The sequence below is a fragment of the Saccostrea cucullata genome, unplaced genomic scaffold (genome assembly GCF_032062105.1).
Source record: "Saccostrea cucullata isolate Sc308-1 unplaced genomic scaffold, CSIRO_AGI_Scuc_v1 ctg6591, whole genome shotgun sequence".
Lineage (NCBI taxonomy): Eukaryota > Metazoa > Mollusca > Bivalvia > Ostreida > Ostreidae > Saccostrea > Saccostrea cuccullata.
The window spans coordinates 17,011-34,128 of record NW_026928371.1 but is presented as its reverse complement, the minus strand read 5'-3'; the positions used below and the strand labels follow the sequence as shown (position 1 = coordinate 34,128).

The window sequence follows — 17,118 nt, the reverse complement described above, 5'->3', positions numbered from 1 at the left end:
TAGGTTTCTGATCCCACCTCTGGGATTTTGGGGGTTCCCTTTTCCCATTCATCGATTTGTATTGATGAAGATTTTTCGAGATTGATGGAAGCTCGTTATTTTCACCTTTTACAAATACAACGGTTGTCTTTGAGAGGATGACACAACTTATAGTTCTTTCTGGAATCCTTAGAGCAAGTAATTAGGTGTGATAGTATAAATAGAAGTATTGTTGGAAAGTACTTGGATTATAATGCATTTTTAAAATAATATTATAATCTGTGCTTTGAAACTTCACGAAGGATGGACTGATTATCCTTACAAAGTTAATGTATAACATTGTAACAAATTTTGGTGAGGTACGAGGTTGTTCATAATGATAGTAAAACTAATGTAAATAAAAACAAGAAAACAATAACAATTTTATTATCCAAAATATAAACAATGCGTATGAAAATAGATATTTCTAAGCTTTATTATATACATTTTATAACAATACCACCTCACATATACTTTATACATCAATAAAATATTTTGAGTAAATATACAAACATGGATGCTATGCTTGTGGCTGGAAAATCGTCAGCAAAATTTACAATTTATAGTTTCAGCAGTATATTATTAAACTATTTCTAGTTGTCCAGAACAAGGTCATTGTAGAATTTATTCAATAAAATGTAAGTGCTTATCTTCGGGAACACCGTATTTTAATTTATGAGTTTCAAATAGTTTTTCTAATTCTTCTAAGTACTTTTTATGGAGTGCATCAATTTTCTCCTGAGATGGATCTTCGTCCTTTTCGACTTCTATTGGAGCACCAACTGCAAAAAAGTTCACAAACATCATTAAAAAAATAAATCATAATTCATATCCACCAAGGTATCTACCAGTATTAAAAAATAGTGACATTTAAGTTATTCCATTTACATTCTACATATGATAAAATTGACAATTTCTTGTAATGTTTATTTTTTTAATGCTATATTAAACTGACACGAAGAAATATATAATTTAGCTTTCACTCCTACAGCATTTTACTTTGATGAGAATGACATTCTAAAAGAAACCCAGATCAAATTAAAATGTGAAGAAAAAATATCCATTTCCTTTTGCAAAATTTAATAGAATTGTATTTTAATTTGCCATTGATTGTGGGAATGTCATTCTTTTCAGTGAAGAGTTACCTCTCTTATCCAAGGGTTACTGAACCTTAATCCCAATGTTGTTTTTTTTTTTAAAAAAGGAAAGAATTAAATATGGCAAAAAAAGTTTTAAGTTATTACCAACTGTATAGACAGGAATTCTGTAGGGAACTAGACCAAATGTGTAGTTGAGCATTCCTCTTCCGTGGAAAACAGGGGGAGAGAACCCTGTGTATTTCGTCAACCAGTTTTGGAGGCTTCTCAGTCGGGATCCCTCGGGATTCTCTGCTTGTACAAACAATTCGTGCTCACCAAAGGAGAACATCGGAACTAAACATGCCCTGAATATGATAAAAGTAACATTTTTACTAAAATTATGCTGAGAAATGTAAAATTCTAAATTATTATGTGATTTCTTTGATTTTCTGAAATTCATTATACCATTGTCTTACCCAGTCCGCAATGCCACTTTGATAAAACCTTTTTTCTTTGCAAGCTTCAAATTAAACTTTCCCGGAAATGCTTCTAATGCTTCTAAAGCTCCGCCCACCACCAGACCAAGAGCATTTCCGGTCCCATGTCTCGTCAGAAGGAATTTCATACTTTCTGCTGTCGCTTCAACTGCGCCTGGAAAATTCAGAAATCCATGCCAGACCCATTTTAGTATTCACATTTACAACTTTGCAAGTTACTGTCTTCTTTGCAGCATTGCCACTTTCGTTAAAGTTTTTGAACTTACCACCTGCCATGAAATAATCCCTGTACACAGGAAACTGAAAATGGCCTGGAAGTACCAGTAAGTATGGTGTAATGCCCGGAAATGTTTTGCTCCAGCCGGATCCTTCTGTAGCAAAATGGCAAAAAGCACTGACACTGAGTATTCCATGAGGATGGAAACCCATTATATAGTTCTTATTAGGATCCAGATCCACTGTTTTTATCAAAGTTATAGGAAAGTATTTCTGAAAATATCTCCACACCGCCCATTCTCGTATCCACTGGCAACGACGTCCTCCTCGTGCGGACTTTTTTCTGTCGTAAACGTAGAAGGCTAAGTATAATAGGGGAATCCAATAAAGGGAAGTAAAAAATAAATAAATCATCAAAAATAAACATCCAAATCCCAGGAACAAAAAGGACAGTGTCCATTGTTGGACCGCTAGTGTCTGGAGGCGACGCTCCATCGGAATGTGGAGAGGCGCGAAATCTATTCCTAAGATTTTTGTCATCTCTGTAAAAAGAAAAGGAGGCATAAAAATGACAGGATTTAAACCTCTCATTTTATTCAAAATTTATTTCAAACCAAAAAATACTCAAATCTTTTGTTGAGGGTTTAATTTATCATTTAAAAATAATCTCTTAAAAGTACCATACGTCTGATAGACGTTCAGCATACATCACAGGCACTTGTTTCGGTATTAATTTTTTAACCCATAGTATATTTATAATAACACAAGGGTGTTATTATATCTTACTATGGGTTAAAAAATTAATACCGAAATAAGTGCCTGTGATGTACATGTATTAGAATAAGTTCGAGCTGGTCATAAGAGTATTTGATTAAGAATAATGATTTAGCATCATGCATTTGTACGAAATAGAAGAAAAATACTTATGAACTTTGTGCTATTTGGCTCACATTAACCATATGCATGCACGTTCTTTCTATACGATTGGACAAAGTATCCATCTTCCTATTTCCTCCTCTCGATCACTATACCGATTTCCACCTAATAAATATGATCTACATTCTATTTACCTCTCTATCGCCTCTTTTTTCTTGTCCCCATATTTTTTTCTCTTCTTCATCCAACCTCTCCTCCTTCACCCACATTCCCGCCTATTGACCCTACCCAACCCCTTAATCCCGTCCCTGATTTCTTTCAAGTTATTCTACATTTCTAACCCTCTTGGTCCTATACCTATGCGGTCCCTCGGTCCCTTCTTTTCTTTCTAAAGATAAAAATAATTTCTTACAATTTTAACTGTATCAAAAAATATTATTTGTTAAAATATCGTCTGTAAGCTAAAATAATATATGCACTTTCACAACTTTAAATGACAGCGCTGATTTTTTTTAAACCTTGACATTGATGTATATTGGTGTTTACAACATATTACGTGTGAGCACACGGATCGATTTATAGGTCATGCATGATTTAAAATAGAATGATATATATATTCAATATCATATATATATCCAGAGAGGACAAGAAAGTAATGGAACAACAATTAAAGGGACTTTTTCAATCAAGTTTCTAATAGATGTAGCTCAATATTGCATCGTACATGGTACACTATAAATATATGATGCCCCTTCTGGTGCCCCTTTTCATGATTTTCCTCTGCTCCTCGATAACTCACTAATTTTCAGTTATTGTGGAAATACCTGTGCTTATATATCAACTCTTTTTATCCAACTATATGAGCAAAAGTATATACACACTTTTACTTACTTATGCCTCTTGTCCGAACCGGGGAATTTATGAACTTTGCTGTAGCTTGAGATCAAGTCCAAGGAACAAACAACACAGATAACGTGTGCATGCGGAGCGGATCAAGGTTTTAAATTCCTGCTTAAACTCATCATGCTCTGTGAGGATTATGCAAACAAGCACACCAACTTTATGACAAACACAGTCAAGCGTTTCAAAACGGGCTATTATTAGGCTAACTTATAATAAAAAAAAAAATAAAATAGTTGTCCTCCGAGGCTCTCGACCGGGTGACTAAAACACAAACCTAGCTTAGGGGAAAAGATCGAGTTTTAATTTATTCCGATTGATATTTTTTCTCATTTCATAATAACTATATTAGTCCTTCAATCGCAAGTGTTTTGTGGACAAAAAGTCCTTCTACCTATCTACCCAATTTGACCAGGCTGAAGCTAGCAGCCAATAACAGCAGCCACTAAGCGCGTAGAAGCTAGCAGCCAATAAGGAAATTCATCAAAGAACTGAGAGTACTCAGACGCAGTACTGTTTTTAATACTTTATTTTAGATAATTAATGGTTAATGATTAGAAAATTAATGCAACAATTAATTACATAATAAATCAGATACTCAGAGGCAGTAAGGCTCACCTGAACAAAAAAATTATTCTTTTTAAAACTGAAAAATAAGAAACAAATTACTTTATCATCTTTATCCAATTGAACAAACAAGCACTAGGAAATGGTTAACTCCTTCAGGAAGAATCCCTTTTAATCTCCTTCAGGGACCTTAAGATTATGTCAGGGCCAATTAGCTAACCTGAAATTTGATTAATATAATGATTGTAAACCGAAATACCGGTATGGCACAAGTGTAAACTACTGTATACAGGGAAATTTTCGCCCCCCTTTAATTTTCGCCCCATTCACCCTAGTCTGGCGTGGGCGAATTTAAAACGGGGCGAACAAAACAGTTAATAAAACGGGGCGAATAACTATACAGTTGAAGTATAAATTACCAACTTAATGAATCAGGACTAAAATAAGTGGTGGTGGTGCCACCAAGTGGTTCCAAAAGCATTTTTGATATTACAGGCAGGTATTATACCCATGATTTATAAAGTGATCAACATTACTAGGGCAAGATAGAAGGGCCCAAGGATTATTATTTCCTGCTATCAGAAGGGGCTTTAGCGGTACCACCAGGTGGTGCCAAGTGCAGGGTCATATTTCAAGCAATCATTCGTCATCAATTATTGGCCCACTTGAACTAACTAACTTTCACTGGGGAAGAGTTAAGGGTCTTAGGAAGAATCCCTTGTCAACGTTTCAAGAGGTCCCAGGGACCGGAAAGGGCCAGTTATCTACTCTGAACTTTGGCTGTTTTGCATTATGTACCAAAAACGCCATTAAAGATCAGCTATTAAAAGCCTTGTCTTTGAAATGATCACCAAATGATTAATAGGGCAAGATAGAGGGGCCCTTGGGCTATCATTTTCCACTTTCAGAATAGGGCTCTAGTGGCACTACGAAGTAGAATGGGGCTGTAGTGGCACCATTGGTGGTGCCAAGTGCGTGGGGCATATTTCCAGCATTCATATTTTCTTCATTGTCGGCCTCCAGAACAAACTAACACTGGGGATGGGTAAGGGGCCTTAGGGGGTATCCCTTGACAGATTTCTGCAGGGTCCTAGGGGCTGGAAGGGTCCAGTTAGCTAACCTGAACTTTGATGTTTTTCATCATTGTACATTGGGAAACGGGAAAAGGGCAGTTATTATACGCCTTATCCTTGAAGTGTTCATTAAATGATTACTGGGGCAAGGTAGAGGGGCCCTAGGGCTATCATTTCCCACTTTCAGAATGGGGCTGTAGTGGCACCACTTGGTGGTGCCAAGTGCGTGGGGCATATTTCCAGCATTCATATTTTCTTCATTGTCGGCCTCCAGAACAAAATAACACTGGGGATGGGTAAGGGGCCTTAGGGGGTATCCCTTGACAGATTTCTGCAGGGTCCTAGGGGCTGGAAGGGTCCAGTTAGCTAACCTGAACTTTGATGTTTTTCATCATTGTACATTGGGAAACGGGAAAAGGGCAGTTATTATACGCCTTATCCTTGAAGTGTTCATTAAATGATTACTGGGGCAAGGTAGAGGGGCCCTAGGGCTATCATTTCCCACTTTCAGAATGGGGCTGTAGTGGCACCACTTGGTGGTGCCAAGTGCGTGGGGCATATTTCCAGCATTCATATTTTCTTCATTGTCGGCCTCCAGAACAAACTAACACTGGGGATGGGTAAGGGGCCTTAGGGGGTATCCCTTGACAGATTTCTGCAGGGTCCTAGGGGCTGGAAGGGTCCAGTTAGCTAACCTGAACTTTGATGTTTTTCATCATTGTACATTGGGAAGCGGGAAAAGGGCAGCTATTATACGCCTTATCCTTGAAGTGTTCATTAAATGATTACTGGGGCAAGGTAGAGGGGCCCTAGGGCTATCATTTCCCACTTTCAGAATGGGGCTGTAGTGGCACCACTTGGTGGTGCCAAGTGCGTGGGGCATATTTCCAGCATTCATATTTTCTTCATTGTCGGCCTCCAGAACAAACTAACACTGGGGATGGGTAAGGGGCCTTAGGGGGTATCCCTTGACAGATTTCTGCAGGGTCCTAGGGGCTGGAAGGGTCCAGTTAGCTAACCTGAACTTTGATGTTTTTCATCATTGTACATTGGGAAACGGGAAAAGGGCAGTTATTATACGCCTTATCCTTGAAGTGTTCATTAAATGATTACTGGGGCAAGGTAGAGGGGCCCTAGGGCTATCATTTCCCACTTTCAGAATGGGGCTGTAGTGGCACCACTTGGTGGTGCCAAGTGCGTGGGGCATATTTCCAGCATTCATATTTTCTTCATTGTCGGCCTCCAGAACAAACTAACACTGGGGATGGGTAAGGGGCCTTAGGGGGTATCCCTTGACAGATTTCTGCAGGGTCCTAGGGGCTGGAAGGGTCCAGTTAGCTAACCTGAACTTTGATGTTTTTCATCATTGTACTTTGGGAAACGGGAAAAGGGCAGTTATTATACGCCTTATCCTTGAAGTGTTCATTAAATGATTACTGGGGCAAGGTAGAGGGGCCCTAGGGCTATCATTTCCCACTTTCAGAATGGGGCTGTAGTGGCACCACTTGGTGGTGCCAAGTGCGTGGGGCATATTTCCAGCATTCATATTTTCTTCATTGTCGGCCTCCAGAACAAACTAACACTGGGGATGGGTAAGGGGCCTTAGGGGGTATCTCTTGACAGATTTCTGCAGGGTCCTAGGGGCTGGAAGGGTCCAGTTAGCTAACCTGAACTTTGATGTTTTTCATCATTGTACATTGGGAAACGGGAAAAGGGCAGTTATTATACGCCTTATCCTTGAAGTGTTCATTAAATGATTACTGGGGCAAGGTAGAGGGGCCCTAGGGCTATCATTTCCCACTTTCAGAATGGGGCTGTAGTGGCACCACTTGGTGGTGCCAAGTGCGTGGGGCATATTTCCAGCATTCATATTTTCTTCATTGTCGGCCTCCAGAACAAACTAACACTGGGGATAGGTAAGGGGCCTTAGGGGGTATCCCTTGACAGATTTCTGCAGGGTCCTAGGGGCTGGAAGGGTCCAGTTAGCTAACCTGAACTTTGATGTTTTTCATTTGTACATTGGGAAACGGGAAAAGGGCAGTTATTATACGCCTTATCCTTGAAGTGTTCATTAAATGATTACTGGGGCAAGGTAGAGGGGCCCTAGGGCTATCATTTCCCACTTTCAGAATGGGGCTGTAGTGGCACCACTTGGTGGTGCCAAGTGCGTGGGGCATATTTCCAGCATTCATATTTTCTTCATTGTCGGCCTCCAGAACAAACTAACACTGGGGATGGGTAAGGGGCCTTAGGGGGTATCCCTTGACAGATTTCTGCAGGGTCCTAGGGGCTGGAAGGGTCCAGTTAGCTAACCTGAACTTTGATGTTTTTCATCATTGTACATTGGGAAACGGGAAAAGGGCAGTTATTATACGCCTTATCCTTGAAGTGTTCATTAAATGATTACTGGGGCAAGGTAGAGGGGCCCTAGGGCTATCATTTCCCACTTTCAGAATGGGGCTGTAGTGGCACCACTTGGTGGTGCCAAGTGCGTGGGGCATATTTCCAGCATTCATATTTTCTTCATTGTCGGCCTCCAGAACAAACTAACACTGGGGATGGGTAAGGGGCCTTAGGGGGTATCCCTTGACAGATTTCTGCAGGGTCCTAGGGGCTGGAAGGGTCCAGTTAGCTAACCTGAACTTTGATGTTTTTCATCATTGTACATTGGGAAACGGGAAAAGGGCAGTTATTATACGCCTTATCCTTGAAGTGTTCATCAAATGATTATTGGGGCAAGGTAGAGGGGCCCTAGGGCTATCATTTCCCACTTTCAGAATGGGGCTGTAGTGGCACCACTTGGTGGTGCCAAGTGCGTGGGGCATATTTCCAGCATTCATATTTTCTTCATTGTCGGCCTCCAGAACAAACTAACACTGGGGATGGGTAAGGGGCCTTAGGGGGTATCCCTTGACAGATTTCTGCAGGGTCCTAGGGGCTGGAAGGGTCCAGTTAGCTAACCTGAACTTTGATGTTTTTCATCATTGTACATTGGGAAACGGGAAAAGGGCAGTTATTATACGCCTTATCCTTGAAGTGTTCATTAAATGATTACTGGGGCAAGGTAGAGGGGCCCTAGGGCTATCATTTCCCACTTTCAGAATGGGGCTGTAGTGGCACCACTTGGTGGTGCCAAGTGCGTGGGGCATATTTCCAGCATTCATATTTTCTTCATTGTCGGCCTCCAGAACAAACTAACACTGGGGATGGGTAAGGGGCCTTAGGGGGTATCCCTTGACAGATTTCTGCAGGGTCCTAGGGGCTGGAAGGGTCCAGTTAGCTAACCTGAACTTTGATGTTTTTCATCATTGTACATTGGGAAACGGGAAAAGGGCAGTTATTATACGCCTTATCCTTGAAGTGTTCATCAAATGATTATTGGGGCAAGGTAGAGGGGCCCTAGGGCTATCATTTCCCACTTTCAGAATGGGGCTGTAGTGGCACCACTTGGTGGTGCCAAGTGCGTGGGGCATATTTCCAGCATTCATATTTTCTTCATTGTCGGCCTCCAGAACAAACTAACACTGGGGATGGGTAAGGGGCCTTAGGGGGTATCCCTTGACAGATTTCTGCAGGGTCCTAGGGGCTGGAAGGGTCCAGTTAGCTAACCTGAACTTTGATGTTTTTCATCATTGTACTTTGGGAAACGGGAAAAGGGCAGTTATTATACGCCTTATCCTTGAAGTGTTCATTAAATGATTACTGGGGCAAGGTAGAGGGGCCCTAGGGCTATCATTTCCCACTTTCAGAATGGGGCTGTAGTGGCACCACTTGGTGGTGCCAAGTGCGTGGGGCATATTTCCAGCATTCATATTTTCTTCATTGTCGGCCTCCAGAACAAACTAACACTGGGGATGGGTAAGGGGCCTTAGGGGGTATCCCTTGACAGATTTCTGCAGGGTCCTAGGGGCTGGAAGGGTCCAGTTAGCTAACCTGAACTTTGATGTTTTTCATCATTGTACATTGGGAAACGGGAAAAGGGCATAATCTGTCAAACTGAACGCGACATTTGTCGCTAATTTGTAAACAAAGTATAGACACGGCAGTTCTATTGTATCCTAAGCTTTAAATTATTAACTCGATTTGTTAAAAGTTTAAACAAATCGAAATAATTTGTTTTTACAGAAAATCTGCAATTTTATTATACACCAATCGTATTTCTCAAAACTATTTAGTACGGATTACTTTCTTTTCAACCAGGAAGTTCTTGACATAGTGTTTAGAACGTATCCCTTACAAGCAAAAAGTCGTGAGTTCGATACCGGCTGGGTGCATTTTAATTTTTTTTTTCTTATTCCTTCAACACAAATGACCTTTTAAAGGTTGAAAGGCCACAGGAACAATAAGATTACCAGTATTTTCTTTTTCTTTTGTGCATAAGAATTTTTTCACTTCAATGGGAAACATTTGCTTATGTATATATATTATATTAAATATTATTTACAAGTTTACATCATGATTACTAGTATTCTCTTTTATTTTGGCATAAGATTTTTTTTTCACTCTAATGGAAAATATTTGCACATGTATACATTTTATATTATATACCGGTAATATTATTTACAAGTTCACATCAAAAGTTTAACGTTTGAAAATCTTATTACCTCTAAAAAGTGCAAAGTTTCGATGTTAAAAATATGAGACCGTCACAGAATCTTTATCACATATTGCCAGTTTGCACCTCATTATGCCCCCGTAAACTAAGTTTTTGCCGACAAAAAAACTGTATTTAACGTATACACTGTAGGTCACAGTCAAGGTCACAAGGTCATTGGCCATGGTAGCATTTAAAAGAGCTTATCCAGTGGTGTATGCGTACCAAATATGAAGTTTCTATCTTTTATGGTTCAAAATTTATGGCGAATGTAAAAGTTTGCAGAAAAAAATATATTTAGCATATAGGTCACAGTCAAGGTCATCACAAGACTTTTGAACACTAAGGCTAGTGATATCATACTTCACTTATGTAATCCTTCATTGGATACTATGAACTTTTACCTTTGACCTTGCAGTTTGACCTACTTTTAAAAAGTAAACCTTAACCATTACTTTTGAAGAGTTAGGCCAAGTGCTTTTATACTTTACATATTTAATCCTTGAGACAGGACCTTTCATTTGATAGCAAGACCTTTGACTTTGGAGTTTGACCTACTTTTTAACATCTTTAACCTTCGCCATAATATCTAAAAGGTAAGGTCTAAGTCTTTCATAATTTACATATGTATTTTTGTGGCAAGACCTTTCAATGGATATCAATGACCTTGACCTTGAAGTATTCCTTACTTGTAAAAAAAACTTTAATCTTGGCCTACTTTAATATTTTACAATTGTATTTTCAGTGAGAATACCCTTCTTTTGGTACAAATATATTAAATTTGCACTTAAGAAAAGTTTAATCTTTGCTATGTTGCCATACAGGGGTATCAGTGTCCCACAAAAACATCTTGTTTAACTTTGTGATCCTACACATATTTTGGGTTTCCCATAGCAAAGCATTGACTTTGCCACTATATTCCAATATTCTTATGGGAGAGCCCCGTGGGGATCCGGGTTAGAATAGGTCCCCAGTACCCCCTTGCTTGTCGTAAAAGGCGACTAAATGGGGCGGTCCTTCGGATGAGACCGTATAAACCGAGGCCCCGTGTCACAGCAGGTGTGGCACGATAAAGATCCCTCCCTGCTCAAAGGCCGTAAGTGCCGAGCATAGGCCTAAATTTGCAGCCCTTCACCGGCAATGTTGACGTCTCTATATCAGTGAAACATTCTGGAGAGGGACGTTAAACAGTATACAATCAATCAATCTTATGGGAGACGGGGGTATCATTTAACGAGCTCATTGCTCATAGAACCTCTTGTTAATTACATTTATCAATAGCATATTTTTGCTTTGATAATATCACTACAAAAAGAGGTTCCTATCATTGGAGCTAGTGCTTTTCTTTGGGTCATACTCAAGTATATCGTGCCTTAATTATACCCCACCTCCACCCTACCAACCAACACATTTAAAAGCGGGAGGGTACGTTTTTAAAGGTAAGACAAACCCCGTGGTCAAGGTCAAAAGGTCATGGTTATTGGTTTCTGAACAAGGCCATGTCTCAAAGATTACATCTGGGAAGTATGAAAGCGTTAGTCCTTACCGTTCAAAAGTTAGGGCCAAGGTTAAAGTTTGTAAAAAGTAGGTCGAAATCAAAGGGTCAAACGACTTGATATCCAATGGAAGGGCTTGTCACAAGGATTAAATATATGAAGTATGAAAACCCTAGCACTTACTTTTCAAAAGTTTTAGCCAAGGTTAAAGTTATTTCACAAGTACAGAAATCTCCAAGGCCAAAGGGTCAAGGTTGTTGGTATCCAATGAAAGGTCTTTCAACAAAAAATGCATTTGTGAAGTATACACATTTAAATGTCCTGGTACCTACTGTTCAAAAGATATGATCAAAGTAAAAAAAATAGAATTTTTGTGTTAAAGTGTGTTTAACTCGAAGGTCAAGGTCAAAACGATAGATTTGGTGGTACACAAAGAAAGGTCTTGTCACAAGGAGTACACACGTGAAATATGAAAGTCATAACTCCATTAAATCAAAAATTAAGGACAAGGTTTAATTTTTGCGGACAAACAGACAAACAGCTAGCCGAACGGACGGACACGACAAAAACTATATACCCCCCCCCCAATAAAAAAAAACTTCGTTTAGGGGGCATAATAAGAGGTGCAAAATGGCAATATGTAATAATGATTCTGTGATGGTCTCATACTTTTAACATCGAAACTTTGCATTTTTTAGAGGTGATGAGATTTTTCAAACGTTAAACTTGATGTGAACTTGTAAATAATATCATATAACATAAAATGTATACAAATATCTAACATTAAAGTGAAAAAATCTCATGCAAAAAAAAAAAAGAGATGTGATTGTGAAACACTGATGCCCCCGTATGGCAACATAGTGAAGATTAAACTTTTCTGGGATGCAAAGTTAATATATTGGTACCTAAAGTAGTGTCTTCTAACTGGAAATACAATTGCAAAACATGAAAGTCCTATCACCATTTGTTCCAAAGTTATGGTCAGGCTGAATTTTCATAAGTACAAAAATCTTCAAGATCAAGGTCAGAAGGTCAAGTTTATTGGTATCCAATGAAAGGTCTTTCCACAAAGATAACATATTCGAAGTATGGAAGCCCTAGCCCTAACCATTCAAAAGTTATGGCCAAGGTTAAAAAGATTTTTATGTACGTTAAACTCCAAGATCAAGGTCAGAGGGTCAAGGTTATTGGTATTGAATGAAAGGTCTTGTAACAAGAATTACATATGTAAAGTATGAAAACCCTAGCCCTTCCTCTTGGAAAGTTATTTCCAAGGTTGACGTTTTTTCATAAGTCCGGAAATCTCAAAGGTCAAGGTCAAAATTCTTTGTTTTAAATGAAAGGTCTTACCAAAAAAAAGTTATATTTGAAAAATGAAATTCCTAGTATCTACCGTTTTAAACTTAGGGCCAAAAGTAAAAAATTGCAATTTTTGTGTAAAAGTGGGTCAAGGTCAAAATGTCAAGGTTTTTGGTATCAAATAAGAGGTCTTTTCACAAGAATTAAATATGTGAAGTATGAAAGCCCTAGTACTAACCCTTCAAAAATTATGTTCAAAGTTGTATTTTTAAAGTAGGTCAAACTCCAAGGTCAAGGGATCAAGGTTCTTGGAATCCAGTGAAGCGTTTTCTCACAAGAATTGCATATGTGAAGTATGAAAACCCTAGCACTTTCTGTTCAAAAGTTATAGCCAAGCTTAAAGTTTTTTCATAAGTACGTAAATATCCAAGGTCAAGGTCAAAAAGTCAAGGTTTGTGGTATCTAATGAAAGGCCTTGCCACAAAAAATACATACGTAAAGTATAAATGTCCTGGTATATACTGTACAAAAGATATGGCCAAAGTAAAAATTCAAAATTTTTGTGTAAAAGTGGGTCAAACCTCAAGATCAAGGTCAAAAGGTCAAATTTGGTGGTACCCAAAAGAAGGTCTTTTCTCTAGAAATACACATGTGGAATATGAATATCATAGCTCTACTAAATCAAAAGTTATGAACAAGGATAAAGTTTTTGCGGACGGACAAACAGAGAGACAGACAGACGGACACCCCTATATACCCCCAAAACTTCATTTCCGGGGGCATAATTAAAAAAAATTTAAAATGCACCCAGCCGGTATCGAATTCTGCTTGAAAGGCATACATTCTAGACACTACGTCACGAGTTCAAACTTCCTGGCTGAACAAGACAGTAATCCGTACTAAATAGTTTTGAGAAACACGATTGGTGTATAATAAAATTGCAGATTTTCTGTAAAAACAAATTATTTCGATTGGTTTCAACTTTGAACGATCGAGTTAATAATTGAAAGCCTAGGATACAATAGAACTGCCGTGTCTATACTTTGTTTACAAATTTGCGACACATGTCGCGTTCAGTTTGACAGATAATGTTGAAGTTATAGGTGACATAAGATAAGAATAAGCCTATAATAGCTGACCTTTTCCCGTTTCACAATACACAATGATGAAAAACCTCAAAGTTCAGGTTAGCTAACCGGCCCATCCCAGCCCCTGGGACATTTTGAAACGTTGACAGGGGATAACCTCTAAGACCCTTAACCCATCCTCGGTGATAGTTGACTTAGGTGCCCAATAAAGCAGCACAAATGAATGCTTGAAATATATCCACACACTTGGCACCACTTAGGGGTACCACTAAAGCCCCATTTTGAAAGTGGGAAATGATAGCCCTAGGGCCCCTCTACATCGCCCCAGTAATCATTTGGTAAAAACTTCAAAGATAAGGCGTATAATAGCTGACCTTTTTCCGTTTCACAATATACATGTACAATGTTGAAAAACCTCAAAGTTCAGGTTAGCTAACAGGCCCTTCCAAGCCCCTGGACATATGGAAACTTTGACAGGGGGTACCCCCTAGGACCCTCAACCGATCCCCGGTGATAGTTGGTTCACGTGCCCAATAATGCAGGACAAATGAATGCTTGAGATATGCCCCACGCACTTGGCATCACTAAGTGGTGCCACTACAGCCCCATTCTGAAAGTGGGAAATGATAGCCCTAGGGCCCCTCTACCTTGCCCCAATAATCATTTGATGAACACTTCAAGGATAAGGCGTATAATAACTGCCCTTTTCCCGTTTCCCAATGTACAATGATGAAAAACATCAAAGTTCAGGTTAGCTAACTGGACCCTTCCAGCCCCTAGGACCCTGCAGAAATCTGTCAAGGGATACCCCCTAAGGCCCCTTACCCATTCCCAGTGTTAGTTTGTTCTGGAGGCCGACAATGAAGAAAATATGAATGCTGGAAATATGCCCCACGCTCTTGGCACCACCAAGTGGTGCCACTACAGCCCAATTCTGAAAGTGGGAAATGATAGCCATAGGACCCCTCTACCTTGCCCCAATAATCATTTGATGAACACTTCAAGGATAAGGTGTATAATAACTGCCCTTTTCCCGTTTCCCAATGTACAATGATGAAAAACATCAAAGTTCAGGTTAGCTAACTGGACCCTTCCAGCCCCTAGGACCCTGCAGAAATCTGTCAAGGGATACCCCCTAAGGCCCCTTACCCATCCCCAGTGTTAGTTTGTTCTGGAGGCCGACAATGAAGAAAATATGAATGCTGGAAATATGCCCCACGCACTTGGCACCACCAAGTGGTGCCACTACAGCCCCATTCTGAAAGTGAGAAATGATAGCCCTAAGGCCCCTCTACCTTGTCCCAAATAATCATTTGGTGAACACTTCAAAGATAAGGCGTATGATAGCTGACCTTTTCCCGTTTCACAATATGCAATGATGAAAAAACATCAAAGTTCAGGTTAGCTGACCGACCTTTCCCAACCCCTGGGACCCTTTGAAACTTTGACAGGAGATACCCCCTAAGACCCTTAACCCATCCCCAGTGAAAGATGGTTCAGGTTCCCAGAAATGGGGGACAAATGAATGCTTGAAATATGCCCCACGCACTTGGCACCACTTGGTGGTGCCACTACAGCCCCATTTTGAAGGTGGGAAATGATAGCCCTAGGACCCCTCTACCTTGTCCCAATAATCATTTGGTGAACACTTCAAAGATAAGGCGTATAATAGCTGACCTTTTCCCGTTTCACAATATGCAATGATGAAAAAACATCAAAGTTCAGGTTAGCTGACCGGCCTTTCCCAGCCCCTGGGACCCTTTCAAACTTTGACAGGGGATACCCCCTAAGACCCTTAACCCATCCCCAGTGAAAGATGGTTCAGGTTCCCAGAAATGGAGGACAAATGAATGCTTGAAATATGCCCCACGCACTTGGCAACACTTGGTGGTGCCACTACAGCCCCATTTTGAAGGTGGGAAATGGTAGTCCTAAGGCCCCTCTACCTTGCCCCAATAATCATTTGGTGAACACTTCAAAGATAAGGCGTATAATAGCTGACCTATTCCCGTTTTACAATATACAATGAAGAAAAACTTCAAAGTTCAGGTTAGCTAACCGACCCTACCCAGCCCCTGGGACTTTTTGAAACTTTGTCAGGGGATACCCCCTAAGACCCTTAACCCATCCCCAGTGAAAGATGGTTCAGGTTCCCAGAAATGGAGGACAAATGAATGCTTGAAATATGCCCCAGCCGCTTGACACCACCAAGTGGTGTCACTACAGCCCCATTTTGAAGGTGGGAAATGATAGTCCTAGGGCCCCTCTACCTAGCCCCGGTAATCATTTGGTGAACACTTCAAAGATTAGGCGTATAATAGCTGACCTATTCCCGTTTCACAATATACAATGATGAAAAATATCAAAGATCAGGTTAGCTAACCGACCCTACCCAGCCCCTGGGACTTTTTGAAACTTTGTCAGGGGATACCCCCTAAGACCCTTTACCCATCCCCAGTGAAAGATGGTTCAGGTTCCCAGAAATGGAGGACAAATGAATGCTTGAAATATGCCCCAGCCACTTGGCAACACCAAGTGGTGCCACTACAGCCCCATTTTGAAGGTGGGAAATGATAGCCCTAGGACCCCTCTACCTTGTCCCAATAATCATTTGGTGAACACTTCAAAGATAAGGCGTATAATAGCTGACCTTTTCCCGTTTCACAATATGCAATGATGAAAAAACATCAAAGTTCAGGTTAGCTGACCGGCCTTTCCCAGCCCCTGGGACCCTTTGAAACTTTGACAGGAGATACCCCCAAAGACCCTTAACCCATCCCCAGTGAAAGATGGTTCAGGTTCCCAGAAATGGGGGACAAATGAATGCTTGAAATATGCCCCACGCACTTGGCACCACCAAGTGGTGCCACTACAGCCCCATTTTGAAGGTGGGAAATGATAGCCCTCGGACCGCTCTACCTTGTCCCAATAATCATTTGGTGAACACTTCAAAGATAAGGCGTATAATAGCTGACCTTTTCCCGTTTCACAATATACAATGATGAAAAAACATCAAAGTTCAGGTTAGCTGACCGGCCTTTCCCAGCCCCTGGGACCCTTTGAAACTTTGACAGGAGATACCCCCAAAGACCCTTAACCCATCCCCAGTGAAAGATGGTTCAGGTTCCCAGAAATGGGGGACAAATGAATGCTTGAAATATGCCCCACGCACTTGGCACCACCAAGTGGTGCCACTACAGCCCCATTTTGAAGGTGGGAAATGATAGCCCTCGGACCGCTCTACCTTGTCCCAATAATCATTTGGTGAACACTTCAAAGATAAGGCGTATAATAGCTGACCTTTTCCCGTTTCACAATATACAATGATGAAAAATATCAAAGATCAGGTTAGCTAACCGACCCTACCCAGCCCCTGGGACTTTTTGAAACTTTGTCAGGGGATACCCCCTAAGAC

The 17,118-nt window shown here is 40.4% G+C and overlaps 1 protein-coding gene across 1 annotated transcript; it reads right to left on the bottom strand.

Moving 5' to 3' along the window:
- Window positions 1-585: 585 nt before the first annotated feature.
- LOC134277350 (2-acylglycerol O-acyltransferase 2-A-like) lies at window positions 586-3,611 on the bottom strand. Its single transcript, XM_062759690.1, has 5 exons — window positions 3,578-3,611; window positions 1,861-2,352; window positions 1,574-1,748; window positions 1,263-1,462; window positions 586-800 (listed from the first exon to the last, which is right to left on the bottom strand). Exons 2-5 carry the CDS (start codon window positions 2,348-2,350, stop codon window positions 643-645), a joined length of 1,023 nt encoding a protein of 340 aa, XP_062615674.1. The 5' UTR covers window positions 2,351-2,352; window positions 3,578-3,611; the 3' UTR covers window positions 586-642.
- Between the last annotated feature and the right edge of the window lie 13,507 nt (window positions 3,612-17,118).

Excerpts from the sequence above, each read along its gene's own strand:
- LOC134277350 (XM_062759690.1), bottom strand. The coding sequence starts at position 2,350 with ATGACAAAAATCTTAGGAATAGATTTCGCGCCTCTCCACATTCCGATG. Across the intron at positions 1,463-1,573 it reads AAAGTGGCATTGCGGACTGG|GGCATGTTTAGTTCCGATGT; the intron begins GTAAGACAATGG and ends TATCATATTCAG. Across the intron at positions 801-1,262 it reads AATTCCTGTCTATACAGTTG|TTGGTGCTCCAATAGAAGTC; the intron begins GTAATAACTTAA and ends ACTTTTTTGCAG.